We start from the raw sequence: 17,297 nt of genomic DNA, 5'->3' as shown, positions 1-17,297 counted from the left end.
TTGGAGGCTTGCGGCTCTAGTCCAGGAGACTTGAGGTTCATGTCCGGGAAATTTGCAGTTCATGCCCTGTAGACTTGCGATTCAAGCCCGATAGACTTACGACTCATGTCCGGGAGGCTTTTGGCTCAAGTCCAAGAAACTTGCAACTCATGTCCGGGATACTTTGGAATGTTCCACCATTACTTTTCTTGTCGGGGAGACTTGCGACGCATGTCCGGTAGGCTTACAGCTGAAGTCCAGAGACTTACGGTTCAAGTCCAGGAGACTTGCGGCTCATATCCAGGAGACTTGCAACTTATGTCCAGGATCCCAAGCAACACACATGTTATATAAAAGTTACGGCAGCGCAAGTTTTGGTTGTATAGAAGTTTATTTTACGTTATTTAAACACAATGTTAAAATTACGCCAAATAAAATTCTATATAATCAAAACTTGCGCTGCCGTAACTCTATTATAACATGTGTGTTGCTTGGGATACTTCGGAACCTTCCATCATTACTTTTCCAGTCGGGGATACTAACGACGCATGTCCGGTAAGCTTATGGCTCAAGTCCAGGAGACTTGCGGCTCAAGTCCAGGAGACTTGCGGCTCAAGTCCAAGAGACTTGCGGAGACTTTGGTATCTTCCTCCATTACTTTTGCAGTCCGACAGACTTGCGGCTCATGTTCAGAAGACATGTGGCTTAAATCAGGGAGACACGTGGCTCAAGTCAGAAAGACTTGAGATTTAAGTCCAGGAAACTTGCGGCTGGAATACTTGTGGCTCAAGCCCGGGAGATAAAGGCCTAAATTTGGGGAGATTTTCGGTTCCATTCTGGTAATTTATGGGTCAAGTTCGGGAAAATTATAGCTCGAGTTGGGAGCAAATCCGGACGTCTTGAGGATCAAGTTTGGGAGACTTGAGCATCAAGTCATGGGAACAAGATTTGAACACTAAGTCCGGGAGACTTGAGCAAAAAAAATCGAAAAACTCAAACATCAAGACCGGATGTTTCGAAGATTAAGTACGGAGACTTTCGAATAATGTCCGGGGGTCTTGTGGGTTGAATTCGACAGACTTCGGGATGGAGTTCAGGAGATTTGAAGATTGAGTTCAGAGGAAGTCCGAAAGACTTCAGGGTCAAATACGACATACTTGAGGACCTATGGCAGACCTAAGAATAAGCAGCGTATGTTGGAGATATAAATGATTTCTCTATTATTCCACTTCAGAAGAATCCACCGCCTCAGAATTCACAATTCTTGGTTATATTTATAATTGAGAGTGGATAATCATCCAATTCTACGCATATTGTTAAGTCATTGAGAGCACACACTTGGGAGAATACTACGGACATCGGTTCAGAATTGCTATACTTACGCCAAGTCGTTCAAATTACTTAAGCTTATCCTCAATATCCTTCAGTCTACACTTGACTTCCGGAGCAGCGTCCTTCTGCAACAGGGTTGCAATCTGCTCGAAAGTCTGACGAACCATCGCCAATTCAGTTCCGTTCGTCGTTGTCGTCTGGGATGGATCCTTTCCTTTGAGCTTGTTGATTAAGATCAACATGATGTTGAGTGCTTCCTTCTTCAGTCCAGTGTGTGGAATTCCTGAAATTCAAGCGTTCGTTTAGATCAAGGACGATCTTCCAAAAGGTCATCCCAACTCACCTGCCACGTCGACAATCGCCGACAGTACGGTCTTGCAAATGTTCTCCAGAATCTCTCCACCTTCCGAATCGACCTTGGCCTTCTTCTCTCTGTTCTCTTCCACCAGGAGGTCGCCCTCCTGCTTCTTGAACAGATGTAACCTCTCCAAAAACCGGCCCAACGCTTGCAACAGGCACATCTGAACCTGCCTGGTGTTCAGCTTCAAACATTGGACGCACTTCTCGACGAACATGACCTGGTAGCGTTTCTGGGTCTCTATGGAATGTTCCGGCCATGCCTTGCCCAACGTTTCGCAGACCGTTTCCTTCAGATTGACAAATATCAACATCTGCTTGTTCTTCTCGTCAGACGATACGACGTCCTTGTCGTCTTTGTCTCCGTCCGAGAGGTCCTGCTTGTCCAGGATATGCCAAACCATGTTGTAGACTTCCTCAAAGCGGTCCTCCTTTAGCTCATCCAAGATGTTGCCCAGAGCTTTGAGGGCGTGCGTTCGGTAGATGGGGTCTTCCTTGCGACACTCCTTCATGACCGCGTCGATGATCTGAACGTAGTGGTTCGTGTCCTTCTTAAGGTTTTTGCACAAACTAGCCAAGGCATGCAGGAGTTTCTCCTTTCCCTTGAAGGTTCTTCCGGAAACGTTGACCAGAATAAGGTCGATCAGCTTCAGTCTCACCGCGTCGTCCAGATTGGTGTTGAGTTTCGTTGCCAGAGTGTTGATGGCGTTGCCAGCTTGGGCCTTCAGCAACCACGAAGGGTCGTTTAGCTTGCTCTCGAGGATCTGCAGGATTACGTCCAGGTTCATCCTCAATCCGGCATCTCCGGTATTGATGTCGTGCCACAGTTCCTGCCACAGCTCGATCGTGACTTTGTTATCTTCGTTGACCTCTTCGTGCATCGCGAAGAACATCAAGGGTAGAACGTTCGAGGAGTAATCTTTTAGCACCTCTTGGTGACGCTTGTTAATGGCCTGAATCGTCAGTGGCACAGCCCTATTCGACTGCTGCTCGAAGTACAGTTCCTGAAGCTTCGCGAACAGCCGAACAATCGACTGCTCTTTGGCCGAACCGATCAAGTGGCCGATAGCAGAGGCGAAATACCTACGAACAGTTGCGTTCCGGTCGGAGAGGCCGGTGAAACAAGCACCCAGGTACTTGCCGGTTAACGGTTGCATTTGCGAACCCAGGTGGATGCTTACCAGGCAGATGAAGTGCGCACAGGCGACCTAAGCGGCGTCAAGTAGTAACAAAAAAAACGTTTGTGTTAAATTACGCATTTTATAGTAAGATCAAGCCCTGGAGACTTGGAAGATCAAATCCAGAAGACTTGGAGGATCAAGTCTGGGAGACTTTGAGGATCAAGTCCGGGAGACCTGGTAGATCAATTTCGGGAGACTTCATGTGCGGAAGATTTGGAGCATACAGTCCAGAAGATTTGGAGGGTTAAGTCAGAGAGACTTAGTGGATCAAGTCAAGGAGACTTGAAGGATCAAGTCCGGGAAACGTAAAGGATCAAGTTCGGGAAATATGGATGATCAACCCAGAGAGACTTGGAGAACCAAGTCAGGGAGACTTGAAGGATCAAGTCCAGGAAACGTGGAGGATCAAGTTCGGGAAACATGGATGATAATGTTCGGGAGACTTGAAGGATCTAGTCCGGAAGACTTGAAGGATCAAGTCCGGGAGACTTGAAGGATCAAGTCCGGGAGACTTGGAGGATCAAGTCCAGGAGACTTGGAGGACCAAGTCCGGGAGACTTGGAGGATCAAATGCGAGATAGTTGGAGGATCAAGCCCGGAAGACTTGGGGAATCAAGTCCGCAAAACTTACAAGATCAAGTCCGAGAGACTTGGAGGATCAAGTCCGAGAGACTTGGAGGACCAAGTCCGGGGGACTGGGAGGATCAAATCCGGGAGATTTGGAGGATCAAGTCCGGGAGACTTCAAGCATCAAGTTCGGGAGACTTGGAGGATCAAGTCCGGAAAGCTTGGAAGATCATGTCCAGAAGACTTGGAAAATCAACTCCAGGAGACTTGGAGGAGCAAATCCGGGAGACTTGAAGGATCAAATTCGAGAGACTTAGAGGATCAAGTCCGGAAGATTTGGCAGCTCAAGTCCGGAAGACTTGGAGGATCAAGTCCGGGAGACTTGAAGGATCAAGTTCGGGAGACTTGGAGGATCAAGTCCGGAAGACTTGGAAGATGAAGTCCAGAAGACTTTGAGGATCAAGTCCAGGAGACTTGAAGGATCAAGTCCGGGAGACTTGGAGGATCAAGTCCGGAAGACTTGGAGGATCAAGTTCGGAAGGCTTGGAAGATCAAGTCCGAGAGACTTGGAGGATCAAACGCGAGTTAGTTGGAGGATCAAGCCCGGAAGACTTGGGGAATCAAGTCCGCAAAACTTGGAAGATCAAGTCCAAGAGACTTGGAGGATCAAGTCCAGGAGACTTGGAGGATCAAGTCCGGGAGACTTGGAGGATCAAGTCCGGGAGACTTGGAGAATCAAGTCTGGCAGACTTGGAGGATCGAATCCGGGAGACTTGAAGGATCAAGTCCGGGAGACTTGGAGGATCAAGTCCGGGAGACTTGGAGGATCAATTACGAAATAGTTGGAGGACCAAGTCCGGAAGACTTGGAGAATCAAGTCTGGGAGACTTAGAGAATCAAGTCCGGGAGACTTGGATGACCAAGTCCGGGAGACTTAGAGAATCAAGTCCGGGAGACTTGGATGACCAAGTCCGGGAGACTTGAAGGATCGAGTCCGGGAGACTTGGAGATACAAGTCCGGAAGACTTGAAGGATCAAGTCCGGGAGACTTGGAGGATAAAGTCCGGAAGACTTGGAGGATCAAGTTCGGGAGACTTGGAAGATCAAGTCCGAGAGACTTGCAAGATCAAGTCCGAGAGACTTGGAGGATAAAATGCGAAATAGTTGGAGGATCAAGCCCGGAAGACTTGGAGAATTAAGTCCGGGAGACTTAGATGATCAAGTTCGGGAGCTTTGGGGGATCAAATCTGGAGGACTTGAGGATCAAGTCCAGGAGGCTGGGAGGAACTAGTTCGGGAGACATCGATGATCATGTTCGGAAGACTTGGATTATCAACTCCGAGAGACTTGGAGGATCACGTCTGGGAGACTTCAAGGATCAAGTCCGGGAAACTACGAAGATTAAGTACGAGATACTTGTCGGATTAAGTCCGACAGACTTAGAGGATTGAGTTCAGGAGACTTGGATGATAGAGTCTGGGAGACTTGGAAGATCAAGCCCGGAGACTTAGCAGATCAAGACCTAAAACATAAACTATCAATGCGAAAGATCAACTTACCTTCGTTCCCAGATTGACCCCGGTTTTCATGACGTCCAGCACCGCCGGGGTCATCTTCTCCAGCGTTTCGTAGTCGATGTGCCTAATACACTTGGACAGCGTTTCCATGGTGTAGTGCTGCTTGGCTGCTTCCGCTCGCATCGAGTCCACCACTTCCTGCGTTCCCGACTGCCCGGCCATCATCGTCGAAAGGTAGGACAACTTTGCAGAATCCAACTCTCCGGTAGCTTGCAACAGACACGGCACCAAGCTGGTCAAGTGCGGCAAGATCAACGATCCCGCGGAATCAATCAAATCCGACAGGGTCTTGATGCTCAACTTTCGAATCTCGGCAACCGTATGGGTTACTCCCTGCTCCAAGAACATCGGAATGATCGAGCTGGCCACGTTCAGCCCGGATTTACTATGATCGCTAGAAGCGGCCACCACGCAAACCTTACTCAGGGCACTGGCCGTCCCTTCAGCGGCCATCCGCGTTCCTTCGTGAATATCATCCATCACTCTGAACAGCTGACTCCACAAGAACGCCAATTCCGGCTCCGGGACTCCTTTCTCATCCACCTCCATCTGTTCCTCACCGCCATTTTTCTTCAAATCATCAGTCCGCAACTTCAACCCAGCATTGCGCTTGATCAAATCCCTAACCGCCAAACAACAAGCGATCCGCGTCCTCCACTCCGGCGACGTCAAATTCTTACTGACGTCATCCAAGATGTCCCAATAGTACGCCTCCACGGTGGCCTTCGAATCGCTCACCACCGAGTCCCAGATGCTGATCATCGAGTTCTGGATCTTCGGCGTCGGATCGTACTTGTAGCGGAACAGGCGCGGCACGATCTTCCCCAAATAGGGTTCCATCTTGAGTTTGGCCGTTTTGGAGATCGACTGCAGCCCGAAGGCGGCACCCAGCTTGCTGTTCCAGGTGGCATTGTGATTGGCCAGCTGCATGAACTGGTAGATCATTTCGGGCTGGTTCAGATCCGACGCCAGGCTGCACAGTTCCTTGTAGGTCGTCAGGTTGCCACTGGAAGAAAAATGGAAGAAAGTTTGCTTCAAGAGTTTCCAGATAAACTTCTGGAAGAATTTCCGGAGGAACTTCTGGGAGAATTTCCGGAGGAACTTCTGCAAGAATTACCGGAGGAACTTCTGCAAGAATTACCGGAGGAACTTCTGCAAGAATTCCGGAGGAACTTCTGCAGGAATTTCCGGATGAACTTGTGCAAGAATTTCCGGATGAAATTGTGCAAGAATTTCCGGAGGAATTTCTGCAAGAATTTCCGGAGGAATTTCTGCAAGAATTTCCGGAGGAACTTCTGCAAGAATTTCCGGAGGAATTTCTGCAAGAATTTCCGGAGGAATTTCTGAAAGAATTTCCGGAGGAACTTCTGCAAGAATTCCGGAGGAACTTCTGCAAGAATTTCCGGAGGAACTTGTGCAAGAATTTCCGGAGGAACTTGTGCAAGAATTTCCGGAGGAACTTGTGCAAGAATTTCCGGAGGAACTTGTGCAAGAATTTCCGGAGGAACTTGTGCAAGAATTTCCGGAGGAACTTGTGCAAGAATTTCCGGAGGAACTTCTGCAAGAATTTCCGGAGGAACTTCTGCAAGAATTTCCGGAGGAACTTCTGCAAGAATTTCCGGAGGAACTTCTGCAAGAATTTCCGGAGGAACTTCTGCAAGAATTTCCGAAGGAACTTCTGCAAGAATTTCCGAAGGAACTTCTGCAAGAATTTCCGAAGGAACTTCTGCAAGAATTTCCGAAGGAACTTCTGCAAGAATTTCCGAAGGAACTTCTGCAAGAATTTCCGAAGGAACTTCTGCAAGAATTTCCGAAGGAACTTCTGCAAGAATTTCCGAAGGAACTTCTGCAAGAATTTCCGAAGGAACTTCTGCAAGAATTTCCGAAGGAACTTCTGCAAGAATTTCCGAAGGAACTTCTGCAAGAATTTCCGAAGGAACTTCTGCAAGAATTTCCGAAGGAACTTCTGCAAGAATTTCCGGAGGAACTTCTGCACCAATTTCCGGAGGAACTTCTGCAACAATTTCCGGAGGAACTTCTGCAAGAATTCCGGAGGAACTTCTGCAAGAATTCCGGAGGAACTTCTGCAAGAATTCCGGAGGAACTTCTGCAAGAATTCCGGAGGAACTTCTGCAAGAATTCCGGAGGAACTTCTGCAAGAATTCCGGAGGAACTTCTGCAAGAATTCCGGAGGAACTTCTGCAAGAATTCCGGAGGAACTTCTGCAAGAATTCCGGAGGAACTTCTGCAAGAATTTCCGAAGGAACTTCTGCAAGAATTTCCGAAGGAACTTCTGCAAGAATTTCCGAAGGAACTTCTGCAAGAATTTCCGAAGGAACTTCTGCAAAAATTTCCGAAGGAACTTCTGCAAGAATTTCCGAAGGAACTTCTGCAAGAATTTCCGAAGGAACTTCTGCAAGAATTTCCGAAGGAACTTCTGCAAGAATTTCCGAAGGAACTTCTGCAAGAATTTCCGAAGGAACTTCTGCAAGAATTTCCGAAGGAACTTCTGCAAGAATTTCCGAAGGAACTTCTGCAAGAATTTCCGAAGGAACTTCTGCAAGAATTTCCGAAGGAACTTCTGCAAGAATTTCCGAAGGAACTTCTGCAAGAATTTCCGAAGGAACTTCTGCAAGAAATTCCGGAGGAACTTCTGCAAGAAATTCCGGAGGAACTTCTGCAAGAAATTCCGGAGGAACTTCTGCAAGAAATTCCGGAGGAACTTCTGCAAGAAATTCCGGAGGAACTTCTGCAAGAAATTCCGGAGGAACTTCTGCAAGAAATTCCGGAGGAACTTCTGCAAGAAATTCCGGAGGAACTTCTGCAAGAAATTCCGGAGGAACTTCTGCAAGAAATTCCGGAGGAACTTCTGCAAGAACTTCCGGAGGAACTTCTGCAAGAAATTCCGGAGGAACTTCTGCAAGAAATTCCGGAGGAACTTCTGCAAGAAATTCCAAAGGAACTTGTGCAAGAGTTTCCGGAGGAGCTTAGGCAAGAATTTCCGGAGGAACTGCTGCAAGAATTTCCGGAGGAACTTGTGCAAGAATTTCCGGAGGAACTTGTGCAAGAATTTCCGGAGGAACTTCTGCAAGAATTTCCGGAGGAACTTGTGCAAGAATTTCCGGAGGAACTTGTGCAAGAATTTCCGGAGGAACTTCCGGAACAAATACAAGAAACTTACCCCGTGGGAGCCTTTCCCAGCACGCCCTCCTCGAAGAGCTTGGTATCCTCGGTCACCTTCTGCACCTGCCGCCTACCACCAATCAACTGATCCAACAGCAAGCTGGACAATTCCTCCTGGCCGTCATTACTGGACAGCGTAAACACGATACCCAACCCACGGGACGCCACATCCTGGACCAATTCTGAAAAATATGTTCACGATTAGTTCCCGCCGGATCTTGTCCAAACCAAGTCACAAACCATTATCCTCCGACAGCAGATCGGTCAGCGCCAGCTGCAGAATCTGCCGATTGTCCACGATCGGTTTCCGCTTGCTGCAGTTCTTCACGATGGCCAGCAACCAAATGGCACAGGCCTGTTTCAGATAGGCATGCGGTTCGTTAACCTTCCGGACCAGCTCGATCAGGAACCAGGTTAGCGTTTCGTCGCTGACGTTTCCTTGTGAGTCCTGATCGGCCTGGCGATCGCCGGTCGATAGGCCCTGCAGGGTGTAGACCAGGGCTTGACCCATGGCGATGTTCAGGGCGGGATCCTTGGTCAACTTGAGCAGCTTGAGGAAGCCTTCCAGGAGGCGTTTGGCGAAGAAGTCCGGATCACCTACGGCGAGGTAGCCCAGGCAGTGGGCGACGTCCTCGCGGATCTTGGCTTTGGTGTGGCCGCTCTGAAGCAGGGTCATCAGGGATTCGAAAAGTGAAGACTTGGTGGGCGATGAGGAGTCCGCGTCCATTTGGTTCTCCGATGGGGGTGTTGCAGGGAGCGGGAGCTGGGAGGTGGAACCGATAAGGCTGAGACTTTTTATGGACGCTGATTGGAGAAGGGACTGCTGATCGTTCAAGAGGGATATGAGGAGCGAGACAAGATCCTTGTAGACTTGCCAGTTCTGGAGGGCAGGGGTGAGGAGAAGTTTTCGGTGGATGGCGTTCGAGGCGGCCAGGATGGAACCGTGGCGGTTTTCAAGAGATTTGTTGGCGAGGGCGAGGAGATCCTTGACTTGCTTTTCCAATTCTGATTCATCGCTGTTGTAAGCCAGGAGGACTCCGTAGACCTTGGCGATCAAGGCTCGAGTGGGTTCGGAGATTTCCTTGAGTGACGCACTGAGGGTGGCCAGAAGGTCCTTGTTTTCCGAAGCGAGGACCTCCGGAATTCCGTTGACCAGATCGTACAGACAGGTAAGTTCAGTGATGCCCTTTCGGACGATGATCAACCTGCGGATCAGATCGTTGTATTTGAGAATCACTTCAGTATTACCCGGTTCAGCAACAAAGTGTTTTAAGAAACCTGTCAGCTTGATTAGTTCTTTGTCATCGTTGGGATGGGTGTTGACTCCGGCATTAAACAACAGACAAATCCTGAGGTAATCCAGTACCTCGATGTAGGTGTCGAAGTTATACGGCAGCTTGATCTTCCCGTACCCAGGACGATCCATGATCGTGGCGGTCTTCCGCTCGGACTTCATCGCAACGTACTCAGCCATGTCCCGAAAGCAGGGCAGAACGATTTTCTTGGGCTCATTGGTAGCGGAAAACGGGTTCTTCGACTCCGGTTCCGACGATTCCCCTTCGTAGTCTTCAACGGACATGATCGAGCCGTAGTTGATGTGATCTTTCTTCGACACCCCGTACAAGTAGGTCGTCATCATCTCCCGCAGCTGGGCACTGCCACCACAGATGATCAGCAGCAAATATCTCGACGGGACGTAATAATCCGGAAAGCAGGTCATCAAGAACACCGACGCCACGTTCTGAACAATCGTCAACTTGGATTCGGCCTTCTCACCCAGCAATCCCAAGAGCAGAATTTGATTCGAATTTGGAATGAACCTCCCATTTGCCGTAAGAACCTTATCATTCTCCCCCTTGGGTAACTCCGCGTCACCGGCCACTCCCTTAGGCTGCTTCCGCCAGTCGAAAGCCTGAGCAACAGCCACCAGGGCTTCCCGAATCGAAGAATGCAGCTCCGGAGGACCTTGCGAAAGATGATCGAAATAGGAAGCCACCAATTGCACGTCCTGATTGACCGTCGTCGGACACACGATAGCCAGCTGGGCCAAAGCGTTGTACGCCGCATTTTGAACCTCAGTCACCTCTTCCGACGATGCTCCAATGAGCTTCGATATTCCGGTCAGCAACACCTTGGACAGCTTGTTGATCAATTCCGGTTGACCGCTGATAAAAAAAACACTGATCAGTCGAGATCAACACACCCACGATCAACCCCCCAAACCTACTTGGTAATCAACTTCTCCGCAAACTGCAGCGCCAGAACCTTGCACTTCTGATTGGTGTTCTCCCCGAAAAGTGCCTCGAAGATGACCTGGATCCCCTTGGCGGTGATGATTCCATTGCCGCGACATTTGAGCAAATGTTGGAACAACTTCTGCCGGACTCGGGTGCTCACGGGGCTGGTCTTTCGGTCGGGTATTTTGGACCCGTTACCCGAGAACAGCATGTAGAGCGGTGCCGACAGCTTTGGGTCCGTCCAGTCGAGAGATCTGCAAACAATGGTAGAAATTAGTGACTTATTTTCTTCACTTATAAAGGAGTTTCCAAGGCATATTGACCGAGATTTTAGGAAACTTTTTCACGGTTATTTGATACCAAATGATTCCCACATGAGCTACTCACGAGCAAATCTTGTTCAGCTCCCCAATGGCCGGGGTGGCCACCGAGAACCGCGTATCCGCCGAAGCCACAATCAAATGAGCCAACGTTTCCGTCTCCGGGAAAATCCCTCCGCACAGGAACCGCACGATTCCCTTCTTCAGCTGTTCCAACTCTTCCGCCTTCAGTTGCTCCGTGGTAACCCGCTTGAAGCTGTAGGTACTCATCCCCGGTGGAACCTCACCGTCCTGGGTGGTTCCGTATGGCAACAGCAACACGTCCATCAGAATCGACAACAGCTGCTGTTTGGTGTGGGGCTTCCCCGAGAGCCCCAGGAGTTCCGAACGACTTTCCGGATTCTCCGGGATTTTTATCTCACCCAACAGCGGGAGGACCAACATTAGGATTCTAGAACGGGGAGGTTGTTACTTTCAGAAAGGAAATATATTCAGTCGGTTGGTGACATTACTTATCCTGATGAGGTTCCGGTTTTCCCTCCAGGCAGTTCATTAGCTGGGGAGCCATTTCCGTCTGTTCTTCTATGGTCAGCCGAGGGAAGCCCATCGTCACGTAGATGATTGCGAAATTCTAAAAAGAAAAACTTTAAATAAAAACAAAATCTAATCCTAATTATGCTGGGAATCCCATTACAATCAAAAACGTCGAACTGGATTGCTGGTACTGCTGCAACAGCGGCCCCAGCGGCAGCTGGATCTGGTTGCGCGACTTCAGCCGCTTGTTGATGTGCGTCAGGATTTCCATCACCTTCTTGCGGACCGCCTCCGACTGGGACGTGATCTTGATCAGGACCGGCGTCAGGAACTTCGTTACCGTGTTCTGCAGCTGTTCGTCCGTGTCGGCACAGCCGAGCCGCAGCAGGACACGTTCCAGCAGTTCTGTGGGATGTGAATTATTTATAAGCACACAATGACCAAAAAGGAACAGCAAAAACAAAATGCCGTGTCATTGGAGTGTCTGGAAATTTAAAGTCAATAATTTTCTCGAAAATCGAACGCCCTACCTAATTCTTCTTGCGGATTGGATCCCATTGTTGTTCAACTACTGTTTCCAACTATTTTCACAGTAAATTCAGTCAAATTTTCACGAAAAACGTTAAAAATGTGCACTAAACTTTGCAAAACTCTCGCGGAAAATATTTTGTTTTCCTTTTTGCACAACGATAAACGTCAAAACGTCAGATGCAAGCGCAGCATGGGCGTCAGGGCGTCACCGAAAAGGAAGGAGCACCGCTGTGGAGCATCAACAAACCGACGAGGGATGATTCGCAGGCAATCGGCTTTACCGTTTCGCACTTGTTTTCGCTGTTGAAACGGTTTTCAACCAGGATGAAGCTCGTGCTCGTAGTGAAGAGAAATCTAATATACCGCATTTAGTTCACCACTGGACTGCGAACTGCGACTTCATAAGTGCGAAAACGTAAATAATAGTGCGCGTTTGCATCAAATCAGGTTGATGTCTTCGGCGCACTATTTCTTCAATCTATGGTGAACAAGAGCTCTGAAGACACCCAGTTGATTTGATGCAATCGCGCACTTTTATTAGCGTTTTCGCACTCGTGAAAACTAGTGCGATAGTCCAATGGTGAACCAAATGCGCTATATTTTATATCTATCTATCTATCTATCTATCTATCTATCTATCTATCTATCTATCTATCTATCTATCTATCTATCTATCTATCTATCTATCTATCTATCTATCTATCTATCTATCTATCTATCTATCTATCTATCTATCTATCTATCTATCTATCTATCTATCTATCTATCTATCTATCTATCTATCTATCTATCTATCTATCTATCTATCTATCTATCTATCTATCTATCTATCTATCTATCTATCTATCTATCTATCTATCTATCTATCTATCTATCTATCTATCTATCTATCTATCTATCTATCTATCTATCTATCTATCTATCTATCTATCTATCTATCTATCTATCTATCTATCTATCTATCTATCTATCTATCTATCTATCTATCTATCTATCTATCTATCTATCTATCTATCTATCTATCTATCTATCTATCTATCTATCTATCTATCTATCTATCTATCTATCTATCTATCTATCTATCTATCTATCTATCTATCTATCTATCTATCTATCTATCTATCTATCTATCTATCTATCTATCTATCTATCTATCTATCTATCTATCTATCTATCTATCTATCTATCTATCTATCTATCTATCTATCTATCTATCTATCTATCTATCTATCTATCTATCTATCTATCTATCTATCTATCTATCTATCTATCTATCTATCTATCTATCTATCTATCTATCTATCTATCTATCTATCTATCTATCTATCTATCTATCTATCTATCTATCTATCTATCTATCTATCTATCTATCTATCTATCTATCTATCTATCTATCTATCTATCTATCTATCTATCTATCTATCTATCTATCTATCTATCTATCTATCTATCTATCTATCTATCTATCTATCTATCTATCTATCTATCTATCTATCTATCTATCTATCTATCTATCTATCTATCTATCTATCTATCTATCTATCTATCTATCTATCTATCTATCTATCTATCTATCTATCTATCTATCTATCTATCTATCTATCTATCTATCTATCTATCTATCTATCTATCTATCTATCTATCTATCTATCTAACAAACTGAACCCTACTATATATATATATATATATATATATATATATATATATTTCCAGCCTGATTTCATCAATAAACGTTCCTAACAGCTTCAATTACGTCGTGAGCGAACATCATGAAAAGCATTGTTCCAATTCCAACGATACACAGTAGTACGTATGTAGTAGCGTTAATAAAATTAACATAACAAACGGCACGCCACAAAGTCTGTTCCGTTCTGCCCCACTACTCATGGTCCTGCTTGGTGCACTTGGTCGCCGGAACTATACCCTCCCTGCTCCCATTACCATACTTGCAAGGATTCTCGCAAATACAATTATCACTTCATTGCCGTTCGCTGCCGGCTCGGCTAGGCTATAGTTCTATAACCTAAATGCCGCATGGCATGGGAGGCAAAACAGAAAAGAGAGCAAAAAATCTAGCTGCTCCGCATATTTTGAAACTGATCGCTCCCCAGGAGCATATGAGCTACTAGGGAAAGCTGGTTTAAAATGCACCTTTACGAGGTGAACCAACTAACTTTCATACTCGTGTGGAAGCAACTGAGCTTCCCGTTCAAGAGCAGTGAAATTCCACGACATTTTGCGATGCAAAATTGGTGACAGTGTTGCCAGTTCATCAATAGGCTCTTAAAATTAAAAACGAAATCCCGTTTTCATTAAATAGTACGATCAAGCATGGTATTCTAAACCGACTAGAGGGGAAAAACAAAATTGTTACAGGTTGTGATATTTTGTTATAATGATTTTTGTACCACCGCACCGGTTGTTATAAAAAAAAAAACAAAAAATCTAACAAAACTCGTTCCAATTCAAACAAAAATATAACAAGTTGAGATATAATCATAACAAGATTATATCAATTTTTTTTAGACTTAACATGCGAAATCATAACGAAACTATAACAAGTTCTGTTATATATTTCAGAACAAATTTGTTACAAATTTTGTTATCAATTTCTTGGTTCATGTGACTAAAATAACACAAATTATCAATCTTTTTCGGAACAATACAAAAAATGTTACAAATTCTAACTAATAACTTCGTTACCAAAAATTTACAAAGATTGCAATAAACGTGTTACCAAATTATGTTAGAGGCAATAATATTATAATGCATAACATAACAAATGTTGTTATACATCTGTTTGAATAAGTAAAACAAATTTTGTTATAATTTTGTTTCTAAAATAATAACAAATTTTGATACCATTTTGTTATGATTATTCATAATCCTTATAACAAAATTATATCAACTTCTGTTATTTCTAACAACGGTTGTTATAATTTTTTTATTATCTTGTTAGGTGCTTCTGGTCGGGAATCGAAACTGTACTTTTCCCAAGCTCGAAAAATGAAAGAATAGTAAGAAACTTTGAAATAAGTAAAATGGTAAACAGTTTTAGTTTGGCATTTGAGGTCAACTTTGACGTGATGGGTTTCGACATTTTTCTTACTGGGGATTCCAAAATGTTTTTATCTGACATACACGCTGAGAAACAATCACTCAAAGTATGCATTATAAGCTAGGAGATGGACAAAAGATATAAAAATTATATTTTTAATCACGAAAAATAATAACTTCAAATATGAGTAAATATATACTCTTGGACCATATGTTATGGTTTAAACTAAAAATCTAGATAGGGCTTTAGGAACCTATCGTGAGTATGTGGAAATGGATAAAAATAAATGTAATTATTAAACAAAGTTAATGTTCATTCAAAGTCCTACGACTCATGCTCACACCCAGCTTCATGCAATTATGTTCCGTCAAGTTTCATGACTGTTAGAGTCTTTAATAATTCCCTTAAATGGATTCATTGAATCTATATGCGCAATTAGTGATCTCTTGCAGTATTATAAGTAAGGTTTTTACTTACATAGGCTCATATGTGTTTTATCAACTTCTCCCTAAAACCGCTTTAAGCTCCTCTAAAGCTTCCGCCCTAAACTCCTTGAAACGCCTTGAAACTTATGGAAACTTCTTCTAAGCTCCTGGAGCTCCTAAGACTATATATAACCCCCTGAATATCTTTCAAACTCCTTGAAACCCCCTTAAAACTTCCATAAATCTTCAGAAATCACATCTTGGAACTTTTTAAAAATCCATCTGAAACTCTACAGAAACCCCTGAATGCAATGTAAACTTCTCTCAAACTCAAATCCTTTGAATACCCTTGAAATTCCTCAAAACGTCTTGAAACCCTCCTATAACCCACTTAGACCCCCGCGAACCCCTTGAAGCCCTCTGAAAGACCCTGGAACCCTCTTAAAACCCACTTAAACGGCTTGAATTCCTAGAAACCATCGAGGAAACCCCTATAGTATAGAAGACCCCCGTGAACTTCTCTTAAGCTTTCTTGAAACCCCATAAATCTCCCTAAAACGCCTTGAAGCCCCTTTAAAACCCCCTGAAACTGTGGTGAATCTCCAGAAACCCCTTTAAGTCGCCAGAAATCTTTAGAAACCCACTGAAACGCTTTGAGATGTTTGAAAACGCTTTGAAACTCCTTTGAAATCCTTTTGAAACCCACCGAGACCCCCAGTAAGCGCTCCTGAGACCCCCTGAGAACCAAAACACCCCCCCCCCCCTTCCCTACATTGCTTTGAAACGCCTTGACTTTGCTCTGAAACCCTCCTGAGAACTCCAGGTGTATCACAAAGCCTCTTAGCTTTGTGTTCTATGAGGACTTCCAGAGTTATCTGGAAGGGCTTCCTCTGCCAGTGACCATTTTGCATGTGTATATCGTATGTCTATACTCTATACCCAAGGAAGTGCAGGAAATTTCCATTCCAAAAAGTTCTTGGACTGACCGGGAATCGACCCCTTAAAACCTGAGCAAGGTCTTCCTGAATACCTGGACGCAAACCATTCGCGTAAATAGGGGGTGGCCAGAGGGCCTGCCCCCCTCCAGAATCACGAGATTCAGGCAAGTATCTTGGGAGTAGTTCTGGAGTATAAAAAAATATATTGACATGGCCCTGTACCTTCTAGACCTATGACTTAGTTACGCTTATGGTGCTAACCGCTATAGTGGTCCTCTTAAAAGCCCACTGAAACTCGTCTGAGGCCCGCAAAACCCTCCAGAATACCTATGAAACCCTTTGAAACGCCTTGAAATCCTTCTAAAACCCCATCAGAACCCCGAAAGCCCCCTTAAACCCACTGAAATGCCTTGAAATACTTAAAACTCCTAAGAAGCTCTTCAAAGATTCCCGTAAAATTCTCTTGAACTTTCCTTAAACTTCATATAATCCCCTGAATCCCCTTTAAACCCCTTTGTTGGCGCGGTAAACGAGCTGGCAATCCTCACATATTTGTGAGATGCTGTTCGATTGGATAGAGAGATTGAAAGGAGTACAAGTTGAAACGTGCACTTGAAGTGTGGCTTAGAATAACATAATTATTCAGTTGTTACACACTTAAATTCAGAAATTGATCTCGGTAAACGGTTTGCCGAGAATCCAACAGCTGATATCTCGGTAAAATATTTACTGATTCTCGGTAATTTTTTTACCGAAATTTCGGTTAACCATTACCGAGTCTCGGTAAACTTTGCCGAGATCTCGGTAAAAAGTTTGATTACCGAGATCTCGGCAAACTTTTACCGAGATTCAGTAAAAATTGTTACCGGATTCTCGGCTGTTGGATTCTCGGCAATCCGTTTGCTGAGGTCGGCGATTTAATTTAAGTGTGTAGTTGTAGTTTGAAACCGAATTGAATTGCGGGACGATAAAACTGTAAATTGTAAGTTGACAAATATTATTGTAAACGTTTAATATAATAAATGAATAAATTACAGTTTAAGCTGATCAACAAATAAACGGATTGTGTCTGCTGTGA

General features: G+C 44.9%; 1 protein-coding gene across 1 annotated transcript; it reads right to left on the bottom strand.

Annotated features, from left to right (window-relative positions):
• Nucleotides 1–1,227: 1,227 nt before the first annotated feature.
• On the bottom strand, nt 1,228–11,969 carry LOC109421918 (proteasome-associated protein ECM29 homolog). Its single transcript, XM_019696498.3, has 10 exons — nt 11,798–11,969; nt 11,428–11,672; nt 11,246–11,364; nt 10,801–11,184; nt 10,404–10,667; nt 8,417–10,341; nt 8,175–8,358; nt 4,976–5,999; nt 1,655–2,876; nt 1,228–1,594 (listed from the first exon to the last, which is right to left on the bottom strand). The coding sequence occupies exons 1-10, from the start codon at nt 11,823–11,825 to the stop codon at nt 1,377–1,379; spliced, it is 5,613 nt and encodes a 1,870-aa protein (XP_019552043.3). The 5' UTR covers nt 11,826–11,969; the 3' UTR covers nt 1,228–1,376.
• Nucleotides 11,970–17,297: the final 5,328 nt, after the last annotated feature.

Source organism: Aedes albopictus, chromosome 3, assembly GCF_035046485.1.
Source record: "Aedes albopictus strain Foshan chromosome 3, AalbF5, whole genome shotgun sequence".
Taxonomy (NCBI): Eukaryota; Metazoa; Arthropoda; class Insecta; order Diptera; family Culicidae; genus Aedes; species Aedes albopictus.
Note: the sequence above shows the minus strand (reverse complement) of the source record. Positions and strands in the feature narration are given on the sequence as shown.

Excerpts from the sequence above, each read along its gene's own strand:
- LOC109421918 (XM_019696498.3), bottom strand. The coding sequence starts at position 11,825 with ATGGGATCCAATCCGCAAGAAGAATTAG. Across the intron at positions 11,365-11,427 it reads CCAGTTCGACGTTTTTGATT|AATTTCGCAATCATCTACGT; the intron begins GTAATGGGATTC and ends TTTTCTTTTTAG. Across the intron at positions 11,185-11,245 it reads CCGGAACCTCATCAGGATAA|AATCCTAATGTTGGTCCTCC; the intron begins GTAATGTCACCA and ends TCCCCGTTCTAG.